Genomic DNA, 24773 nt, shown 5'->3' with positions numbered 1-24773 from the left:
TTGTTGGGCTTAAAATAAGACAAATAATAAATATGTATTTAAGGTATAGAATACTGACATTAAACCAACAGATAGTAACAACTGGTTATTAAACTAACATGTTCTTATATGTTCTGAAATGCACTGCCTCACCAAAATTTCATTAAACAGTGCATAAATAAAAACATTAGATACAATTATCCTTTAAAATAAATAGCAAAATGGAACAAATGGCAACATCTAGAATAACGTGGTCATTTGCCAAAGAACACTTCTTTGCTTTCCCAAAAAAAAAGGGGGGGGGGGAGAACCCACCAAAAGATTTCTCTATTTTAATATAAAAGGAAAACAAGAATTCATTCAAAGAAAGAAGCCAAACAGAGAAATACTGTCAGTGTCCTTTGAACAAAAAACAAAATCCTCCAAAAAAAAAATTTTTTTTAATTAAAGGTTTGGATTCACAATTAAGCAGAAATTTATACAGTGAAATAACAGAGAAATCATCATTATCACATGGTAACAACTTTGCCTCTCAAACTATAAAATAAATTATCAAAAAGGTAACCGTAAGAATAAAATGGAATTCTCCCATCTGTAGCCACTTTACTGTTTTGAGGTTACCCAAAACGAATTTTCAAAAATAAAACCTCCTAAACAGTGGACAGTGTTCACATGTGCTAAACTAAAATTGAGGTTTTAAAGGTACTAAAGTAACATTATGAGCGACTGTTCTCAAAATTGCCACTGTCTATAACAAAATAAGAGGTTGGTTTAGACTAAAAGAAATGCATGTTAGAGGGTGTTAGTATGTTTGTCCTGTATGGTTTTTTTTTTTTAATGTTTAGAAAATGTTTATTTTTGAGAACGAGAGTGAGAGAGAGAGAGACCATAAGCAGGGGAGGGCAAAGAGAGAGAGGGACACAGAATCCGAAGCAGAATCCAGGCTCTGAGCTGTCAGCACAGAGCCCAATGCAGGTCTCAAGCTCACGAACCCAGAGATCATGACCTGAGCCGAAGTCGGACACTCAATTTACTGAGCCACCTTTGCGCCCCTGTCCTGTGTGTTTCTAAAATTTGAACCTTAACTGTAAGACTTAAATTAGTCAGAAGCAACAGTAAAATAATGAAGTGCACCAAAACTCTTAGCCTCCACAACTCTTACAACTTGGAAAGTATCTTCTTTTTATTTAAAAAATGTTACTCAATGGGGCGCCTGGGTGGCGCAGTCGGTTAAGCGTCCGACTTCAGCCAGGTCACCATCTCGCGGTCCGTGAGTTCGAGCCCCGCATCGGGCTCTGGGCTGATGGCTCAGAGCCTGGAGCCTGTTTCCGATTCTGTGTCTCCCTCTCTCTCTGCCCCTCCCCCATTCATGCTCTGTCTCTCTCTGTCCCAAAAATAAATAAACGTTGAAAAAAAAATTAAAAAAAATAAAAATAAAAAAATAAAATAAAAAATGTTACTCAATATGTTGAGCTGTAGACATTCAAGAACTACACCAAGAATTCTCCTAAATAGTATCATTTAACGATAATCACTTGCACTAAGTGAACTAAATAATATTCTATATGTTTCAGCCATTTTACTCTTTATTTCTTTTAGCAATATTTCAGTTTTGAAGTTATGATGATGTCTGTCTTCACATGCTTTAGAAGTGCAACTATAATGAAGTTTTAACATTGACATGGTTTTCCTTGTTATGGACATATGAACTAATAACGTTTTCTTGGGTAATATCTGACTAAACAAAGCTCAAATATACACTCATTTTTCTTATATAGAAAAAAATACAGCGGACAAGTGACTTATCTTCACTCTTCTAGAAGTAGATTTTAATAAGACAGACAGACACACACACACACACACACACTATTCACAGTTTCAAATTAAATATTTTTGGCCTCTATTCATATAGTGTCTTTTCAATTTGACAATTTAAAAGGTAAAAAAGAACAAAGTGTTTCAAAACACATAAGTGCCTAAAACAATTACCTGCTACTGTTCAACACTGATCATGTTCATCAAAAATACTTCTATTTGTGGGCTGCCTGGGCGGCTCAGTTGGTTAAGTGTCTGACTTCGGCTCAGCTCATGATATCACGGTTTGTGAGTTCAAGCCCCACATCAGGCTGTCTGCTGACAGCACAGAGCCTGCTTCAGATCCTCTGTCCCCCCCCCTTTCTCTGCCCCTCCCCTGTTCTCTCTCTCAAAAATAAACAAACATTAAAAAAAAAAAAAAGTTTCTATTTGGTGAAATAAAGACCCAACAAATTTTAAAGAAATAATCTATTTTGTTTAAGCAATATAGTTTAAAATGAAAACAATGATTCTGTTTTGCTGAAAACAAAGCTATATCCTAGTTTTGGGGAATAGCTAAGTTATAAAACAAGTAAAAATGCTATTCAAGTTATAAAGAAAAACTGAAATGATAAAAATTTTAATGAATTCCATAATCTGGGCTAAGCTTAATGTGTGCACATTTTTTAAATACATAAGCTACCATAAGTGTAATGATAATAACTGTAATGTCTTATCAAAGATTGGTTAAAGCAGCTGCTGTAATAAAAAATTTTAGTTACTTGCCTTGTAGTACCAATCCTGAAATTTCTTACAGCAGTCTTCACTACAGAAATCTCTCACGACACCATCAAGTTCTTTAGTTGCTCCCTTCTTACACAGCTGAGAGCAATAGTTGCAAGTAACACATCTCAGTCCTAAACGTCGTGCAAAATCTTGTTTATACAATAGTTTGCAGCCTGAAAAACACAAGGTTTTCATATTCAAACAAACAAACAAAGAAAAACACATTAAGAAAGTACTTAGAGGTCAAATAGTTCATTAGCTTTATAGAAGAGTCTATAAGTTTGCATATAAAGTCCTCTTTTCTCCTGACCAAAACTGAAATCTAGTATGATCAGCAACCTGTAAATATTGAAACAGAATATGGAATACTTTATTAGATCTCATGTGAATTCAAATAATTAATGTTCTAAGACTTTCAAATCTAGCAATGCCATATAACTATTTTGTTTGCTCTATTTAAATAGAAGTATCATACAGCAAACACACCACAAATAGGCATTAGAGAAATGAAACAATGTAGACTGTTGAGAAGCACTGAGTAAACATAAAGATATACTCAGCTAAGTAGGCATTTTAGCCAAAATTTCTAGCCTTACCTTTCTGTCAACCTACAAGGACCTTCAGAAAAGGAAAAGTGGTATATAGACTTGTTTAGAGAAAACGTTGTTATTCTTATTAATAAGTATTTCCTTTGTCTATTATATGAATGCAGCAGTTTAAGTGTTTTCACGTATCAGCCTTAATCTCTATAATATCTCTGTTAAAGTTTTGGGGCGCCTGGATGGCTCAGTCGGTCAAGTGTCTGACTCTTAATTTCAGCTCAGGTCATGATCTCATGGTTCGTGGGTCAAGCCCTGCATCAGGCTCTATGCTGGCAATGTAGAGCCTACTTGGGATTCTCCTCCCTCTCTCTCTCTGCCTCTCCCCCACTCATACTCTCTCTCTCTCTCTCTCAAAAATACACTTAAAAAAAAAAAGAATTAAAAAAGTTTCCATACTTTTACTCATGCTGTGCCACATAAGAATTCCCACGCACTCATATCTACTGAAATCCTACCCATACTAATAAGGAGCTCAAATTACGCCTTCTCCACAAACTCTGTACTCTAGCCTAGTTTTAAGTGATCCTTCTTATCTGTGAACTCAAACTGTTAATTGTTTTTCTATTATTTTATTTGGCAATTATTTATGTACTGTCCTATGACTTCTTTTCTGTTATCTTGAAATTTAAGTCTTTTTAATATTTTACCTTATTAAAGCTTTATCTTTCTAATTAGATTTTGATGGTAGTATCGGGTATTACATGTTTTGTTATTTCTGCCAAGTTCCAGCAGAGAACTAGGTGCAGTCAGAGAAAGCACAAAATCGATTACTGAACAGGAAAAAGACACACATCCTTTTGAAACTTTTATTGCCTAAAGATAGAAGTCCCTCTAATTGAAAATTCTCTTTAATGTCAATTCTCTATCCGCTGCTATTGTCTATTCATTTTAGTAAAATCTACATTATCTAAAGGATACAAGATCACGTATGGGTATATTAGCCATCAACACCAGTATGTTCAGACTTAATGGATCACTAAAGATTGTCAATGCATACAAATTCAGGTATAATGAGCAAAATAAAGAATCAATCTTTTCAGTGAAACATTATGTCACTTTTCATCACAGCTGTGATCTTAACAGTAAACACGTTTACCTTTCTCATTCCAGGTGAAATGTACTCAATTAAGCCTATAAAAACAGGAATGCCTTTTTTTTACAAGCAATACCCTCTTTTATACATGATCTTATCATGTGAAATGTATAACATATTAGATGAAGACACTAACTGAATGGACAGATAATCTTCTGGGCTTTTGGTCATTCACTACTGCTGGCACTTAGAGGACTCTCCCAACCTTTTTCTTGCCCCTAACAGTAGAAAACCATATAAAACATGGATCGAGGGGGAGGAGTGGAATCTAACTAGGAAACACAGATGAGGACAGCAGATAGAACAGCTGCGAGAGTTCAGTGCCTAGGACCAAAGAAAGAATAGAAAGTGAAAGCCAGTGTAGAGCAAGAATGTGTCACTTGGGGGGGAAAGTAATAATAACCAAGAGCCCCAAATCCATAGTTACAATCCTGGTTCCTATCTCTGGACAATCAGAATCAAGAACAGGAGTTCATTTCTATAATCAGCTGCCTGGCACCAGAGCAGCAAAGGTGCAAATGAGAAGAAAAAGAATTCTTCAATATACAATAGTAAGAGCCAGTGTTTGCCTGTTTAAAACCTAAAAGTATTTTTCCACTGTAGTAATGCCACATATGATTTTCTTTCTGGTATACAGAAAATCTCTGTAGGCTAGGCAGTAAGCTGGGCAGGGAAACGAACCCAAAGGAAAATAATTCTATTCCACTTGGAAAATCAACTTTCAGATCACATTTTCTATGCTTAGATTTGACATATGATAATGTTTTTATTTCCAAGACTTCCTTTTAATGGAAAAAAGGTTATCAAATTTTTAGAGATAAAACACCTTGAGGCCCAAAGGTCTACAAATAAAAATAACAAAACAAGTCAGTAGAAAATCAAATTCAATTTTTTTGTTCAGCTACACTAAAATTGCACAGCTACCCTGGACATATGTAGTTAATATATTTGAGAATATTTTGGCACAAAATTAACATTAAATATTAATAAAAGTTATGAACAACACTGTATATACACTTGCCTTCACTACAGAAAGGTCTCTTAACGCCAGAGAAATTTACTGTTTCATGAAGAGTCTTCTCCTCTTGACAGTATTCGCAATATGTAACTATGCAATGCAACTTCTTATAGTCATCTGAACAAGTTTTGCTGCAGAATTGATGCACTTTGTTCTAAATGCACAATGGGAACCTTGGTAAGTATATGACAACCACCTCAAGAACAAGTTTAAGAAATAAACAAGCCACTTTTACAGAAATAAACTTAAATCATTTACCTAGTTAATGTGATTGATAATCCCTGGGGATACATTTTCAATAGGCCACAGACAGCTAATTTAACTAATTCACTGCTATATTTAGACATAATTCCACAAACTTCAATACCATTAACTACCCCAAAATTACTCAGTAAAATAGTAAAGGTACCACTAAAACAAGATGGCAGTCTGGTGTTGCTAAGGGAACTGGATTAATGGGTAGAAAACAATGAAAGATAAAACATGGGTAAACTAAGAAAAGATGAGAAATATGACATTAACACCAGTTTCACTCAAAAAGAAATATTCTTCATAGGTACAGCCAAGCAGACTCAATCACATTCCTATCACAGACCTATGATGGATAAAGTATTCATTTGGGGCCATTGTAAGTATGCTGCTAAACTTGAGACTCAGTTGGTTCCCTTGAATGGAGCTAGGTTAGTATTATTAGTTACTTCTCCTGGCCCCAAACCTATAAAGCCAGAGCTACACTCTCCAAATATTCAGCCAAACACAATCAAGTTAAAATTTACAGGGCAGCACCTTTTCCCCTTTGTTATTATGAAGGATACAGACTAGGTCTAATCTATCTACCTAATGCTTGGCAAAGATAGCTGAAGACCAAGATAAGGAAGGTGAAAGAGTCTAGGAAGCAACTCAAGTAGTAAGGCAATCATCAGTGGAAAATTGCCCCATCATGGACATCTAACTTATAAGAGGAAAAACAGCAACAAAGAAACCACAACTGCCAACCATGGAATGAGAAGAACAAAGCCTCTGAATTCTCAATCACCTGAGGGAATGGCTCAACTCTAATTCAGTTTGATAGACAATGTTTATTAACTCCTCCTAATACTTAACCTTCATGTAAATAAAATCAACACCAAGACTACAAAAGCCAGGTAGTTCTAACATGGAGATCGACAGAAAGGACCTCCATTTCATCTAGTATGATCAAAATTCAGTTTAGGCAGGATCTTTATTCCCTATATGATATTATTCCATGTGCTTGCTTATGGATTTCTTTCCTCATTCCCCACCATTCCTTTATTCTTACTAGGCCTTCAACATTTTTTCTGTTATGATTTAGAGAGAGTTACAGTCACTAAAAGTCATCACTGGGTACCAACAACAGTCTCCAAGAATTGGTTTAAGTGCTCTTGAGAAAGCACCAAACAAATTAACAAACTAAACAATTTTCTAGGGACTAAATTTAAAACAATGAAATTTCAGATTCCCAGAATACTTTAGTATTCATGTAGTCACGTTCTGGTTACACCTTTCTCCTAAGACTCAGATACTGAGTGACTGCCAATAGCCACTAACAAATTTTGGTTCAAGAGCAATTTATTGTTAATACTAATGTCTTATACACCATTTTATTACATATTCCATGCCATCAAAAAAGGAGAAAAGAAAGAATGGCCAAGGATGAACACTGATCAAGAAAGCAATGTTCAGCCAGGTCCACCTGTCTGTTAATCCTTCCGTCCACCCACCCATCCACCCATCCATCCATCCATCCATCACTGTTCCCTTATTTAAATAAACAATAACGATAGGACTTTACTAATGGCAAAAATATGTCAAACTGGTGAAAGCAAGAGTGATGAGAAGGGAAAATAAAATAAATTTATATTAGGATTCTTTTATTAAGACAATTATATAATGTTAAATGACAATATGTTAAGTGACTAACAAATTTTAATTTATACAGGTAGCAGGCAATACAAGATATTACAGTTCAAAGACAATATTTATAAGGATGAGAGTAAAAATGAAAAAACACGGTACAAACAGATGTTCCAGATATGTAGCTAAACAGAGTAACATTCCATACACTATCACAAACATAATGTCAATATATGAATATGACTTCAATAATTTTTGTTTGACCTAAAAATAAACATGCCCTTTGTCGATGCTATTCCCATAAGAAAGTAAAGAATTCAATCATCACAAATTCTGAAGAATCCCTATACACTAAGAAATAGATCCTCAAATTGAAACACCATTATTAGTTTACTATACTCTCATTTAAGCAAGATAATATACATAACAAAATTGAACTTACCTCCCATTCCAGGATTTCTGGCTTTGAACAAAAGGAATTTTTGCAATAGTTGCATTTCAACTGAATATCACTTGGAGCTACAAACTGGCCATTGGAAGATGACTGCATACTTAGAGCCTAAAACAAAGAATAAAAACATTCTGAGCCTGACACAGATTTTAGAATTTTTATTTGTAACTACTGTCAAATATTGACTATGTCCAGAAAACAGTATTTTGCTTAAATATTTCCTCAACACATAAAATCACATTTCTCAATTTTGTCCGAACACTTCCAGTAATACATCTTCAGAAACTATCCATAACCCCAACTTTGAAGAAGTATGCCAGAAAGTTCTTTACCTTTACAAAAATGAAAAAGGTCTCCCTAAACTGATTTTGTATTAAATTAGGGCCCACTGTAACAAGTCCAATCCCCTTTTTAACTGGCAGATTTCTGACAAATAGTTGTCGTATGTTTTGTTCATGTTGCTCATAGTTTTGTCATAGTTTTTTGTTTTATCATAAAACAGAAGTCTCCTTCAGAGTCACATGTTATTGAAACCACTAAGAAAATAGTACACATCAGGCATCGCGCTCAATTATACTAAAACTTATTTTCCTTCAAGTCTGTTATATAAATAACAACTGAAAAGTCAATCAGAGTCTCCATGCCACACAGTAAGCATCTGCAGCCATGTCTATTACCGTGACTCTATGACCTCCGCCTGCAGTCTGGCCCTCAACAAACAACACGCAAGTTAACATATTAAATAAAGATGAAGCATATTACACTGTTTATTTCCCGTGTGTATTTTGCTGGGAGTGGGAAAGATCCAAAATAAATAACAAACCTGAAATTTAGCCACACAACTGGAATTGCAGAAGTTATACAGTTTCCCATCAGGCATTGTGGCTTGATATTGAGGTAAGGAGTTTCGCTTACAAAAATGGCAAATAATTCCCAAACCTAGGAGAGAAAAAGTACATATCTGATTTCTTTATAAAGTAATAAAAGCCTAAAAACAAATCCTACTTGACCTCTGAGAGTAATTTTTAATGGAACCTTCTGTAAACTATTCTTTTATTAAAATAAATTTCCAAGATCATGTCCACCTTAAAATATACTGTTATAAAGAGTCCAATATCATATCTCTAAAACAAACATGGATATATGAAACAATCTCAGTTTTAATCTCTGAGGGAAAAACAATTTTGCTAAGAATGCAGCCATGGACAGAACTTCACCAATCACTTTAAATTAAAGAAAATGGGGGCGCCTGGGTGGCGCAGTCGGTTAAGCGTCCGACTTCAGCCAGGTCACGATCTCGCAGTCCGTGAGTTCGAGCCCCGCGTCAGGCTCTGGGCTGATGGCTCAGAGCCTGGAGCCTGCTTCCGATTCTGTGTCTCCCTCTCTCTCTGCCCCTCCCCCGTTCATGCTCTGTCTCTCTCTGTCCCAAAAATAAATAAACGTTGAAAAAAAAAAATTTTTTTTAATTAAAGAAAATGAAAGATATATGGAATGGTTAAAAACCACTAAAAAAGTCTGCAGTGGGAGCATGTGGGTGGCTCAGTCAGTTAAGCATCTGACTTCAGCTCAGGTCATGTTCTCACAGTTCATGAATTCGAGCCCCGATGTGGGCTCTGTGCTGACAGCTCAGAGCTTGGAGCCTGCTTAAGAGTCTGTGTCTCCCTCTCTCTGCCCCTCCCCTGGTCACACTCTGTCTCTCTCTCAAAAATAAATATTAAAAAAAAATTTTTAAGAAGTCTGCAGTAAGAAAGTTTAATGTGATGAATAAAAATAGTTTATGCAGTTAAAAACAAGTATAAAAACAAAGTTAAAGGGAAAGTGCAGTTAAGAAATTAGTCATGTTATTAAAGTTTTTTAACTTTCCAAATACCTGAAACTTACTTTGTGATTTTGCATATTTTGTCTTGTGACTGTTCATGCAAGCAGTTGAACAATATGGCTCCATATATCCATTAGGACCTATACACTGAGTCATATCAAAAAACCTGCACTGTGTTCGGCAACCAGTACAAGTGGTCAGTTTTCCATATTTCTAAAATTTGAAACAAAAAAGAAAATTAAGAAAATCACAATTTAATTAGAAAAAAATTCTATTTTTCAGTACACCTTTTCTCTCTGCAAAATAATTCTGTTAATCTCTAATCAGGTTTAGTGGGTCAGAAATCTTCATCTGGATGCAAACTGTTAACTGCAATGCATCTAAATTAGGTTCAAACAAAAGTAATGATCTCAGCTAAGTCTCTTTCAAAAACTGGATTTTTTCCCCTATTAATTAGTTTAACAGAATCCCTATATATACTTAAGTAAAAACTGAAAACAACAAAGACACAGTGTTTTCTATTGACCATGACACACTTCTTTGTCATCTGACAGAAGAAATTAAATGTGTCTATAAAATGTAAGCCTTAATAATCAAATGACTATGGTCCTTCAGAGAAAAGTCTGATGTTAAATACTTTTTGCACTGAGCTGTGCTGCTGTCCCAAAAACTTATGGAACTTCTCTTAAAACCAATTAACCATACCTTTGTATTCTACATTTAAAACCTCATTCAACCACAAAACACCGTATTTAAAAATTTTTTTAACTAAAACAAAGTCATTCAACATGATTTTGGGCTATTAACTAAAGCTAATAATTAGTCCACAGATAAGAATAGTCAATCCTTCTGGCAAGAGTGAATATTTGCCAACACTAATTCAAAGCAACAAGGTAAAATACATGATGGTAAGACTAAAGGAGGTACACGTTGAAAATTACTAGACAAAAGCAGTATTACTGAAATATAGAGTCTTACAAAAATACAATTCAGATGAACTGGTATGTTTATATGAAAAACACAAATAGTCACATTAGAAATCAAACATACGGAAAAGCGATAGGTGCAACTTGTATTTGAGCTGTCTTCTGAGTGGTTATACACAATCATCATAACTACTTAGATCAAGTATCACGTATCGTGTTGCAAAATAATTGTATCCACCTTTCTACCCGGTGTTGAGATTATTTCTCCTCATCATACCCCAAAGCATTCAGTACAATATGATATTAAAAGGCCTTAAAATATTCCACGGATAGATGACTGATAAATAGACATCAGGGAAGATAACAAGCAGGCCAAAAATAACAAAATGGGTAAATTGCATGGACAAATTTCATGAGCGCCACAGGATTTTAGGAAATAAAGGTAGTAAGTTGAAGGGAAAATAACCAAAACAAATAACTAACATCCACATCAAAGAAAGAAAAAAACTTTCTTAGCATGCAACAAACAGAAGAGGTATTAAAAAAAACAGAGCTGTTTATGTGCCAGGAATGTATGTTATATGCATTCTGGTACTGTAAGAAAGTAACCAACGCTGTCTACTCCTCATTTACTTAAGTCTCATATTACTTCAACATAAGTCCTAAGTTTTACTTTTCAAAGTAGAAATCAACTCCTTCTTCAACATCTGACAGACTGCAAAAGGAAATACTTATCAACAGCAAAAGAATGGTAACAAGGAACAAAAAAGAATAGCTGCAAACCTATTAAATCTAATTATGACTCTCCCAATGTTACAAAGAGGAGAATGCTGGTTTTTGTTTGAAATGACAAAATATTTTCCTGAGGCCTATATGATAATTTAAATTTTTATAATGGGGAAAGGATAAAAGAAAACATCAATAAAACAATGAAAGAAAAAAAGAATGTTTAAAATCTGGCACCACAGTACAAATTAGGAATACTAAAATTATCAGGACACTTGCCATTAGATCACAGGATTATAGAGAGATAAAGCCAAGTAGCTCTCAGTAGATGTTTGTACAAGACCTGCATGTAGCAGCACCCATAAAGATTTCTTTTCCCAATATAAATGAAGTACAGCCATCTAATCTAATCTCAGATTAGATTTTTGTTTTAACTTATTAGAAACATCCTTCAAGTTGACAATAATTTTATTGGCAGAATGGTTAAGTAATTAGTAAGTTTTAAGACGTACCAATAAAAAGTAGACCAGTTGAATTGGGTCAAGTAAACAAGGAGCTAAGCAACTGGTCCACACTGACAAATACTTTTATCTGAAGAGAATGAGAAAGTACTATCAGAAAGATAGAATCATTAATATTGAAAATATTTTAACACAGCCACTTTCACAGCCACCACTACATCAAAAATAAAAGGACTCACTTAATGAAAGAACATTAGCAAAAAAAAGGATATCCGTTCATGCCATGTTTTCTGTTTTATATGTAAACAATCAAAATAATCATATTTAAGTTTCATTCATCCTATAAATTATACATTGAGTGATTTTTAAAACAAAATTAACTGTAACAAATTCACCATTATCATATTCCTCATTCGGGCATGGGAGAAAATAAACCTACTTATAAATTCAGTGTAAAAGAATTAAGGTAGAACTAATTAAAACGAGATACTGGTAAGGCAAAAGGTAAATATAATGGGGAGTTTATGGCAGATTGGTTCATTTTCAGTATACTCATTGAAAAATGGTGCCTTACATTTCAAGTTTAACCAATTCCATACGCACACCAAAATTAATCATCACATGATTTTAAAACTTCCCTTTAATTTTTCCTTTTACATGTTAATTAATACATTTCTTTGACTACATTTTGACCAAGTCGGTGAACCACGTGGGAAGGTACTCAAGAGATAAAGGTTTAATCTACTTGACACTGAGGGCACTCTATGAAATGTCCTATAGGATTCAAAAATGTCAATGTCATGAAAGACAAAGACTAGGGAACTATTTCAGATTAAAGCAGACGGGACTTTGGGACTTCCACTCCAGCCACGATGGGAGTATCAGAGGCTGGATTTAACCTCCCACTTTTAAAAACTAGAAAACTATACCAAATATATGAAACAATGGCTTTTAAACATTCCACAAAACAGAATATAACTCATTATGTAGAAATTAAAAAAAATCAAGCTGTGGAAACAGATCTAGAAATGACAGCTATGAAAATAGTAGGCAAAATGTTAAAAGCGCTATGATAAATATGCTGATATATTCAAGAAATCGGTAGAGGAAAACACGAACATAATGAGGCAAGGAAAAGAAGATATAAAAAAGACCCATATGGAACTTCCAGAGATGAGAAATACAAGAGCTAAGATGTAAAACACACCACATGGGACTCACAGTTGATTAGAAAAGATTAGTAAAATTAAAGACACAGTAAACACTGTCCAAAATGAAGAAGAAAAAAAAGAAAGAAAACCAATAAATACAAGAGCCACACGGACCATGGAACAACAGCAGGAAATCTAATATATCTGGAAGTCGGGTCTCAGAAGAAGAGGGAGGGAAAAAGATACACATTTTTAGAGAAATAATGAATGGCCTATGATCCTAGACTTGATCCTAAACAAGAAATAATTGTTTTTCATTTACATAAGGGACATCAATACTTTAAAATTCAAATAAGGTCTATAGATTAATCATATAGCAGCATTATCTCAATATGAAATTCCTTGTACTACAGTTACTATTAGTTGTATACATTTATCATTCACATATTAATTTATAAACCAACTTATTCATCTGGATTAAGGAATATGAATTTGGAAATTTTTATGAAATAAAGGGTTTGTAATACCTTTGAAGTAGGCACAAAAGGGCCTTTTATACCTTAAATTTAAGTGCCTATTGTAGACAAGGTACTGTGCCTAAATTTTATCTGGAAATAATTTTTCATAACAAATACCTAAAAGCAAACAAGCATACCACAAGAAAATACATGTAAAGTTTAGTGAAATAAAGTTTGCCTGGAATAACATAAGAAAACAATCATCATCTGACATATTTTAAGTTCATAAATTTTAACATAATACTTTAAAATGCCCGTGATTTTTCAGATACGTAATAAAGACAGTAAAGCAGTATAGGGAATTCTCAAGGGCTTAACCAGAGACACATTCCTGCTTACCTCAGGCTGCATTAAGAAAGAGTCCTGCATGTGATCTCGAACCTCCTTCAGGAAGCTTGGATGGCTACCTACCTGAAAAAAGATTTTAAGACTTTATAGGAAAAAAACCTCATTTGATAATAAAATAATACAACAACAGGTAACAAATTATCGACAGACTCTTAGACTTGACTTGCCTCTATTCTGACATAGCCAAAAAGAAAAATTACTTATTTCTCTTAGGCGACAATGTATTGTAAGATCTCATTACAGCCTCTGGTACCTCAAAGCATTCTAAATGAAGTGATTTGGAAAGTATGTAGTTACAGTTTTCATTATCGGCAAATGGGTTGTTTTGGAAACTCTTTTCAGAACACGTGACAGCTTACAGCACATACGAATTTACACCTTTATTCCTTGCAGAAAAGCATCCTGCTTTCCATTAAAATCAAAATACTATGCAAGAAAATGGAAAATAAAATACTGGAAGTGGTAAGTATCATACAATCTCCGTTGCCAGGATCTAAATTATTAATTACCTGTATCAGTATATTCCAGAAACTAATTCACCAAGGGGGGCATAAACAACAATGGTAGCCAAGTTAAAATGTTAGAGACAAAGGTCAAAAGGGGAGGGGAAGGCAAGGATAAGATCACCACTCAATTTCAGTTTCCCCAGGCTATAGGAAGAGACATTCACTACAGCATCATGTGTAGGGCTCTCCAAAAATGTCTGTGTCCTTTTATCAAGTAACACGGTATGCATGGATTTCCATTTGCTTACTTGTAAATTATCAACATGCAATATATGAATTAAACATGAAAATGATATTTTATAGAATGAAAGATGAAACATTTTTAAAATAATTTTTATTTTATTTAACGACAGTATAAAGAGTATTTTCTATACCCACTAGAATAGGATCATTTGGTGTCAATAGAGGCTAGGTGAAGAGCAGTGAGAAGATATTCCTACTCCTCCCAGTTAGGATGGATCCGTCAAAGCCCAGAGGGGAACCAGAACTCCTACCCTCCTCTCCAAGGTAACAAGGAGCTCTTCCCACCTCATGGGTGTCAACAGAGGCCAAGTGGAGAGCCTGGATTTCTACCTGCACCTGGCAATACTGAGGCCTTCATACTCCTGCCACAGCAGTGTCAAATAAAGCCAGCTAAAGCAGAAGGTTTAAATAAGATCCAGAATATAACAACATAATACCCCGAATTTCCAGGCTTCTAACAAAATCAATCAATCGATCGATCAATCAATCATGAATCCTACCAAAAACCACAAAAACAACAATTTAAATGGAAAAGGATAATTAGTAGATGCTAACATAGAAAGAACAGAAATGTTAGAATTATATGACAAAGATTTTTTAAACATTTATTTTGAGAGAGAGAGGGAGAATCTCAAGCAGATTCAGTGCTGTCAGCACAGAGGCCAATGCAGGGCTTGATCATATGAACCACAAGATCAGGAAATCAGGAAATCAGCTGAAATCAGGAGTCAGACACTCAACCCACTGAGCCACCAAGGTGCCCCAACAGCCATGATAAAAATGCTTCAATAAAGAATAAAAATATTTAGCAATGAAAAATAGAAATTCTCATCAAAAGAGAAGAAAAGAAGATATAAAGAACCAAATGGAAATTCTAGACCGAAAAAAACTATTAACAGACATTTTAAAAATCAATGGATATATAAGATATGTCAAAAGAACACAGGAATCAAGTGAAAATGCTCCCAATGGCCAAAGCTAGAAAATTTTGATTAACAAAAGAAACCTGTATTTTATTATAGCCCCAAATTATAAAATACCCATTGATGTGATAACGTTGGGGTTTAGCAGCAAACAGTCAAGAAAGAATTCTTGAGGTGTCTTTGGTGCAAAAGGGGTGTTTCTGTTTGTTTGTTTTTTTAATGTTTATTTATTTTGAGAGAGAGAGAGAAAGCAAGAGCAGGAACAGGGAACAGTAAAGACAGAGGGAGAGAAGAATCCCAAGCAGACTACGCTCTGTCAGCATAGAGCCTGAAACAGGGCTCAATTTCACAAACCACGAGATCATGACCTGAGCCAAAATCAAGAGTTCGGATGCTTAACCAACTGAGCCGCCCAAGCACCCCTATAAAGTTGGTTTTATTAAAGCACAGGGATAGGACCCGAGGGCAGAAAGAGCTGCACTGGGGTTGTGAGGAGTGGCTGATTATACACCTTCAAGCTGGGAGGGAGTTAGGGATAGCATAAGACTCTAAGTTTGGAAGCAAGGTTTCTGGAACCTTGAGGGGCTAGTAGCCAGCTGTTGTTAGGAAAAGGTCATTTACTATGGTCTAGTAAAACCTTAGTCAGGAGACCTTTCAGATAAATATCATGGAGACATAAGCTTGGAGGATGATTACTAACATACATCTTGGGGGTAGAGATAAAAGGAAGCTTCCAAAGGAATTTTTACATGTTAAAGGAGACTTCTAGGATCCTGGAGGCAGGCTAATGTTAAGCTAAAGTATTAATATTGAGTCAGTTGAATTCCTAGAGGAAGGTCACTCTGCCTGTCTCAGGACTTGTCAATGAGCTGTAAACTGTAAAGAAACTGAATTGTTTTTCTTTTGCCTTTTGTTGCCATGTGATCCAGGAGTCCCTACTGATATTAATAAATGACTGAATGAAGTAATAAATGTAAGAGAAAAGACAAATCTCTTATGCAGAAAAAGCCCTAGTAACTGTATACTCCACCCTAAAGGAGACAGTGACTTCATTTTCAAGAATACAACATGGAAATGGGAGGAGGCGGGCTTTACAACGGAGAATCCTGACAAATGCTACTGCAGCAAGGTGATAAACATCAACTTCAGCAGTCATTTTAAATCATGTTGATAGGAGTACCCTTATGATATGCTGAAAACGTCAAAACTGTAAAAGGTAAACACATCTGTGACATTCCTCCTAAAAACCTACAGCTACAATCTAATGATGAGAAAACATCAAATTCCAACAGAAAGGCATTTTACAATATACCTAAATCCTAAAAACTGTTAAGGCCATTAAAAACAAAACTATGAGAAAATGTCACAACCAAGACTACCCTAAGGTTTCATGATTACTGAGTATAATGTGGTATTCTAGATACGATCCTAGAACAGAAAAAAGACATTATATAAAAGTTAAGGAAATCCATGGGCACCTGGATGGGTGGGCCAGTTAAGCATCCGACTTCAGCTCAGTTCATGATCTCACGGTCCATGAGTTCAAGCCCTGCATTGGGCTCTGTGCTAACAGCTCAGAGCCTGGAGCTTGCTTCAAGATTCTGTCTCCCTCTCTCTCTGCCCCTCCCCTGCTCATACTCTGTCTCTCTCAAAAATAAATAAACTTTTTTTTTTTTTAAGTGAAGGAAATCCAAATAAACTATGGACTTTCCATAATGCCAGTTCAGTAAATGTAACAAATATTATCTTACTAATTTAAGGTGTCAACAGAAGACCTTACCATGAGAACACTGTACTATCTTCTTAATTTTTCTATAACACTAAAACCATTCTAAAAAAAATTATTAGTAAACAACAAGAAAAAAACAACAAATAGCAGAACAAAGACAGAGGAAAGAAGCAGTGAAGGAAAATACAGAAATTATCCAATCTGAATAGAAAGAAAACAGGCTTGGATGGAAAAAATAAAAACGAACAGAGCCTCAGGGATCTGTAAGACTGTAACAAATATTTAACTTTCATATCACTAGCGTCCTGGAAGGAGAGGAAAAAGAGGATAAGGCTGAAAAAGTTCTCAAAAAAATGTCTGAAAACACTGCAAACTAGGCAGAAGATATAAGCCTACAGATAGAAGCTGAGCAAACCCCAGGAAGGATAAACTGAAGGAATCACAATATATCAGAGTCAAATTTCTGAAAAATTTTAAATAATATTAAAATTTGGATAAAAATAAAAACAAAGGAAAAAAATCTTAAAACCAGCAACAGAAACGACACAGCTACAGGAGAAATACAACTGGAATTACAACCTAGAAGGACAGAAAACTTTCAGTCAACAGACCCCTCCACTCAATCCAAACACCACAGGAGCAATGTGGCACCAACCCCACCCACACTAGAAAGGACAAGTAGAAAGCCTAGACTCCACCTTTGCCTAGCTATAATGAGGTACCCCACGCCAGCAACCCAGCTAGGGTGACATAAGAAAAGGTCAAGTAGGGAGCCTGAACTTCTTAACCTATCAGAAAGTAACAAGGTACTTTTGTCACCTACCCGTCAAGATGAGAACTAGCAGAGTCAAACTTTCACCAGCAGTACTAAGGCCAAAACTGAAATTAAATATAGTCTAAAGAACAGAAAGAAAATGAAAAAAAAAAAAAAAAAGTGAACAAAGTCTAAAGAACCTATAGGACAAATTAAGCAGACCAACATGTACATTATGACAGCTCTAAAAGAATAGAGAGAACAAGCAAATTTTTATTTTAACAATGGCTGAAAACTTCATAAATTTGATGATCGTAAAGAAATCCACAAACCTGAAAAGCACAACAAATTATAAGTAGGATAAACTCAAAAAGACACACAACAGTACAAATTATAATCAAACTGTTGAAAGACACAGAGAATCTTCAGTAGCAAGAGACAAGCTACTTATCAAGTACAAAGAAACCTCAGTAAGATTTTCCACCAATTTCTCATCAGAGACCATGGAAGCCAAAGGCAATGAGAGGACATATATAAAATGCTGAAAGAAAAAAAACTTTCAAACAAAAATATTATACCCGGCAAAACTGTTATCCAAACATGAAGGACAAATAAAGACATATCAAATAAAAAACTGTGGGAATTTGTTACCACCAGACCTACTCTAAAGAATTGTTAAAGACGGTCAAAGATTTAGGCTGAAATGGAAAGGAAACTAGACAGTAACAGAGTGAACAAATAAGACTCTTTAGCAGGGGCGCCTGGGTAGCTCAGTCAGTTGAGCGGCCGACTTTGGCTCAGGTCATAATCTCGCGGTCTGTGAGTTCGAGCCCGGCGTCGGGCTCTGTGCTGACAGCTCGGAGCCTGGAGCCTGTTTCAGATTCTGTGTCTCCCTCTCTCTGACTCTCCCCCGTTCATGCTGTCTCTCTCTGTCTCAAAAATAAATAAACGTTAAAAAAAATAAATAACTACATGGGCAAATATAAAACGTAGTACTGGAGTACTTTAGCTTATAAATCCACTTTTTACTTCCTACATGATTTTTTTTTAAATTTTTTTTTCAACGTTTATTTATTTTTGGGACAGAGAGAGACAGAGCATGAACAGGGGAGGGGCAGAGAGAGAGGGAGACACAGAATCGGAAACAGGCTCCAGGCTCCGAGCCATCAGCCCAGAGCCTGACGCGGGGCTCGAACTCCCGGACCGCGAGATCGTGACCTGGCTGAAGTCGGACGCTTAACCGACTGCGCCACCCAGGTGCCCCCTTTTCTTCCTACATGATTTTAAGGACAAATGTACAAAACATAATTGTAAACCTGTTATTGTGCAAACAATGTTTAAGATGTAATTTATTGTAACATAAATGGGGCTGGAGCTATTCAGGAGCAGGAGCAGAGTTCTTTTTTTTTTTTTTTTTTTTTTAAGTTTATGAGAAAGGGGGGTGGGCGGAGGGAAGGAGAGAGGAAGAGAATCCCAAGCAGGCTCCACACTGGCAGCTCAGAGCCCAACGTGGGGCTTAAACTCACAAACTGCAAGATCATGACCTGAGATGAAACCAAGTGTCAGACACTTAATTGTGCCACCCAGAAGCCCCTACAGGAGCAGAGTTCTTAAATGCCAATTAAGTTGTTACCAGCTTAAATTAGATATAAATTTAAGAGGTTAAACGTTAAGCAAATTCAGCAGCATACTGAAAGTATTATACAACACAGTCAAGTGGGGTTTATCTTAGTAATGCAAAGAGTGGTTCAACGTAAAATAATGAATGTAATAAACCACATGAATATAATGAAGGTAAAAAAACCACATGATAATCAAATGGTAAAGAAGTTTGACAAAATCCGGGGCGCCTGGGTGGCGCAGTCGGTTGGGCGTCCGACTTCAGCCGGGTCACGATCTCACGGTCCGTGAGTTCGAGCCCCGCATCAGGCTCTGGGCTGATGGCTCAGAGCCTGGAGCCTGTTTCCGATTCTGTGTCTCCCTCGCTCTGTCCCTCCCCCGTTCATGCTCTGTCTCTCTCTGTCCCAAAAATAAATAAACGTTGAAAAAAAAAAAAAAAATTTTAAAAAAGAAGTTTGACAAAATCCAACATATTTTTATGACTAAAACACTCAAGAAACTAAGAATATTAGAAAAGTACTGCGACATAATAAATGCCATGTATGAACAACCCACAACTAGCATCAGACTCAATGGTCAAAGATAGATGGCTTTTCTTCCAAGATTAGAAGCAAAACAAGGATGCTCAATTTCGTCACTTCTTCTAGTCAATAAAATAGTGAAAGTTCTAGCCAAAACATTTAGGAAAAAGAAATAAAAGGCAACCAAATTAGAAACAAAGAGGTAAAACTACTGCTATTTGCACATGACATAATTAGATGGGAAAAATTCCACGGGATCCACAATAAAGCTACTAGAGCTAAAAAACAAATTCAACAAAGTTGCAGGGTACAAGATCAACACTTAAATATCACTTGTATTTCTAAACACTAGCAATGTACAATCTGAAAGGGAAGTTAATAAAGCAATTACATTAACAACTGTGTTAAAAATAAAATGCCTAGGGGCGCCTGGGTGGCTCGGTCGGTTGAGCGTCGGGTCATGATCTCGCGGTCCGTGAGTTCGAGCCCCGCGTCAGGCTTTGTGCTGACAGCTCAGAGCCTGGAGCCTGTTTCGGATTCTGTGTCTCCCTCTCTCTCTGACCCTCCCCCGTTCATGCTGTCTCTCCCTGTCTCAAAAATAAATAAACATTAAAAAAAAAATTAAAAAAAAAAATAAATAAAATGCCTAGAAATAAATATACCCAAGAAAATGGAAGACTTGTACACTGAAAACTATGAAAAAACTGCTAAGAGAAATTTTGAAAGGTCTAAATAAATAGGAAGACAACCCATATCCACAGCCAGGAAGATTTAACACTGTTGAAATGTCAATAGTACCCAAAGCAATCTACAGGTTCAATGCAATCACTATCAAAATTCTAATAGCCTTTTCTGGAGAAATGGAAAAGCTAATCCTCCAATTCACATAACATTGCAATGAGTCTAGAATATCCAAACAATCTCTAAAGAACAACAAAGTTGGAAGACTCGTTTCCTAATTTCAAAACTTACTACACAGTTATCATAATAGTGTGGTTCTTGCGTAAGAACAGACACGTAGATGAATGGAATATCCAATGAGAGTCCAGAAATAAACCTACTCATCTATGGCCAATTAGTATTTCACAAGTATAGTAAGTCCATTCCATGGGAGAAACAATACTCTTTTCAACAGATGATGCTGCTGGGACAACTGGATTTCCACATACAAAAGAAAGGAGCTGGATGCCTGTCTCATATCCTAAACAAAAATTAATTCAAAATGGACCAAAGACCTAAACATAAGTTAAAACCATAAACGTCTTGAAGAAAACATAGGGATAAACCATCTTAACTTTTGATTTTGCAAACAAATTCTTAGGTATGGACCAAAAACATAATCAACAAAGAAAAAAGAGGTTAACTGGACTTTATTAGTATCAAAATTTTTGTACATTTAGATGACATTATCAAAAAAGCAGAAAGGCAACACACAGGAGACGACATCTGCAACCATATGTCAAATAAGGGATTAATATTCAGAACATATAAAAAACTACTACAATTGAAAAATAAAAGGAAAAAACAATGCAATTCAATCAAAACGGGCAAAAGGACTTCAATACTTTCAAAGATACACAAATTGTCCATAAGCACATGGAAATATGCTCTACAGCATTAGTAATCACAGAAATACAAATGAGAACCAGAGATACCACCCCACACCTACTGAAATGATTATAATAAAAAACAAATGTTTAAGTGAAATAAACCAGACACAAAAGGACAAAGTAATGTATGATTTCAAGTATATGAAATATCTAGAATAGGCAAATTCATAAAGACACAAAGAAGATTAGAGATTACCAGGGCTTGTCAGTTTCTGTTTGGGTCATTGCAAAGTTTTGAAAATAGAGGCAACGGTTGCACATTATGAATGCAATTAATGCCACTAAACTGAATACTTAAAAATGTTTCAGAACAATTGGAAATTCGGTTATATATATATTTATCACAATTTTAAAAAAATTTCAAGTTATTTTACACCTTTTTTATGCTCTGGAATGATTTAAAATAGCACTCAGATTACCTAGTTTAAATCTGATGGAATTTTCCTATGAAACCATCTGAGTCTGTTTCTCCTTGTGGGTTAGTTCACTGATAACTATCTCTATTTCTTCTAGGGAGATTCTCTGCTTTACTGTATCATCTGCAGTCAATTTAGGTAAATTAGATTTTCACACACAAAAATTATTTTCACAGAAAATTACTCAGTCTGGGTTGTCAGTATTTTTATATAAAGCTGCACACAAAGTAGTCCCTTATGATTGATTTTCTTCAACTTCCTCTGTTTTGATGCTTCAGTCTACCTTGTCACTTATTTTTGTGAATTTACCCATTTTTTAAGCCTCTTTTCCTGATTAGATTGATGATCAGTGGGTCTAGTTTTTCACAGACCTGATTTATCATAGAAGCAGTATTCTGAATTATTTTGGTACTGTTTTTAGTTCTTAACTCATTAATTTCTACTTTTACCTTTATTTCTTTCTTCTCCTTTTAGTTTGTTCTTTTTACAACTTTTTGAGTTGAATATTTAATTCATTTATTTTCATTTTTATTGTTTTAAGCATGTATGGATTTGAATTTTACTCAAGCATTTTTTAAAATAAATATCCTATTGATATCTTAAAGAATGCATCCCCCCAAAAATTAAACATGATGTCACTTATGAATACTAATGGGAAAATACTAAATAAAATATTAACAGTTCCAACTAAACATTTAAAATATAACAATGACCTGGTATGGTTTATTCTAGCAATGCAAGAATGGTTACATGGTTTAGGAAATTCATTACAAAAAGTCACATATTAATAGATTTAAAGGAGGGAAGAAATCACATAACACTTCCATAGACACTGAAAACCTTCAAAACTCAACATTCATTTTCGGTGAAATACTTAATAAAACAAAAATCAATGGGTACTTCTTTAATATATTTAATATATATTGACCTCAACCCTAAAGCCAAATAATTTAATGAGGAAATACCAAAGGCATTCCCACTGGAAAAACAAAAAGATACTTCCACTCTTTATAACTCTACTGGAGTTATTAGGAAAGCCATTATGCAAGACAAAATAATAATGGGAATAAGAAATGTAAAGGAAGATCTAAACTTTCTCTACTTGCAGATGATATGATGACTTAGTCAAAAATCCAAGAAAATCAACCAATAATGATGATTTAGTTAGACAGCAGCTATTTAAAATCAATTTAAAAATATATGTAGGCATACATATATGTACCTACATATATGTACATATACATATACACACACAATAATGGAAGAGAAAACCTCATTTAAAATAGTAACAAAAAGATAAAGTATTTTTGAATAAGTTTAATAAGAACTGATCTAACAGAATGAAATCCCTTGTTCTATAATGGGATATTTTGACATAAAGATGCTGATTCTCAATGACAGTCATTTGGATGGAAAAAATATTTGACCCATAATTTAACAATATACCAGAATAAACTCCCTTACATGCATTAAAGATTTAAATATTAAAATGAAGGCTTGCAAACATTAGAAAGGAAATAAGAAAAGCATTCCTTTATAGTCTGGGAGTAAGGAAAGTATGTGAAACAAAATCCAGAAACAATAAAAAGAAAAAAAACTGTTAAATTTGAAAATAATTAAAAATTTTACATTACGGGTGTCTGGGTGGCTCAGGTCATGATCTCACAATCGTTGAGATTGAGCCCCAAGCTGGGGCACCAGGATGAGTGGGGCCTGCTTGGGATTTTCTCTCTCCCTCTCACTCTGCCCCTCCCTGCTCACTCTCTATCTCTCTCAAATAAATAAACTTTAAAAAAAGATTCTTAAAACCAAATTAAAAAAATAAAAATTTTACACGGCAAAAATTTTTATAAGCATCCAAACACAGTTATTTATAACATGGTAGGATATCATTACTTAATAAACTTTATAAAAAGTCAAACCATGTTAGAAGTCAAAGACAGTGGTTATCTTTAAAGAGGTAGAAGGGGAAAGTCACTGGGAGAGGACACAAAGGGGCTGAATTGGTAACGTTCAGTTTCTTGAAGGAGGATCTTAAAAATCAAGGAGGCTCAGATTTCACTTTTTAATAACACTATGCGACAGGGATTGCTACTTCTACAACTTTACACATGGTGAAATGAGGCAAGACACAAAGGAGGTTAAATAATTTGCCCAGGACATAGATGACTGGTGGGGCCAGGATTTTAACACAGGCCAACTAACTAAAGCTAGCACTCTTAACCAAACCTTCCATGTATCAGAAGATAATAAATGCAACATAATCATCAACATCAAACATGACAGGGAGGTCTTGGAAGATTATAATTAGTCTGATCCTTACACTAATGAATTTGAAGTATGCCACCTCAATGAAAATCCTATGAAAGGAGGATCTATGTTTACTTTCCACTATACTATTTCCAGCAACTAGGACAATACTTGCAACATGGTAGGGGCAATTGTTTGTAAACAAACTACAAATGCATTTTGCTCATTAAAATAAATGTTCAATTTAATGGAAAAAACGGAGAAGATCAAAACCCAAAGAAAAAATGTGTAAAAAATAAACAGTTCACAGAAAAGGAAAGACAAGTAGCTCTGAAATATGAAAAAGTGCTCATCATTCCTAATAAAAGGAATATGAATTAAAACTATATCAACATACCATCTTTCCCAATCAAAATTATGTGTTAATACTCTCTGTTGGAGAGGGAGTGGAGACACAGGCACTCAGCATACACTACTAAGAGAGATACAAACTGGCACAATTACAACAGAAGGGAATTTAACATGTCCAACTAACTAACATATGCACTCCTTTGGCAAGCAGCCAGCTTCTAAGAGTCTACCCTAAAACCATACCTCCACGAATACAGAGAAAATACATCAGGTTATTCACCACCTGCTATTTATAATAGCAAA

The 24773-nt window shown here is 35.1% G+C and overlaps 1 protein-coding gene across 3 annotated transcripts in view; it reads right to left on the bottom strand.

Moving 5' to 3' along the window:
• Nucleotides 1–24773, bottom strand: part of LOC124510805 (zinc finger MYM-type protein 2) — a 102565-nt gene that overhangs the window by 34431 nt on the left and 43361 nt on the right. For all 3 annotated transcript variants that reach the window (XM_047077463.1, XM_047077469.1, XM_047077478.1), the window contains 6 exons: nt 13539–13610; nt 9480–9630; nt 8422–8537; nt 7590–7706; nt 5276–5426; nt 2560–2732 (listed from right to left, as the gene is read on the bottom strand). In XM_047077463.1, coding sequence (XP_046933419.1) covers nt 2560–2732; nt 5276–5426; nt 7590–7706; nt 8422–8537; nt 9480–9630; nt 13539–13610 — 780 coding nt within the window. The remainder of the gene's footprint in view (nt 1–2559; nt 2733–5275; nt 5427–7589; nt 7707–8421; nt 8538–9479; nt 9631–13538; nt 13611–24773) is intronic.

Source organism: Lynx rufus, unplaced genomic scaffold (genome assembly GCF_022079265.1).
Source record: "Lynx rufus isolate CCGP_SWC_20201006 ecotype Redwood Valley unplaced genomic scaffold, mLynRuf1.p SCAF_1, whole genome shotgun sequence".
NCBI lineage: Eukaryota > Metazoa > Chordata > Mammalia > Carnivora > Felidae > Lynx > Lynx rufus.
The sequence above is the reverse complement of the archived record's forward strand: the minus strand, read 5'-3'. Positions and strand labels throughout refer to the sequence as shown.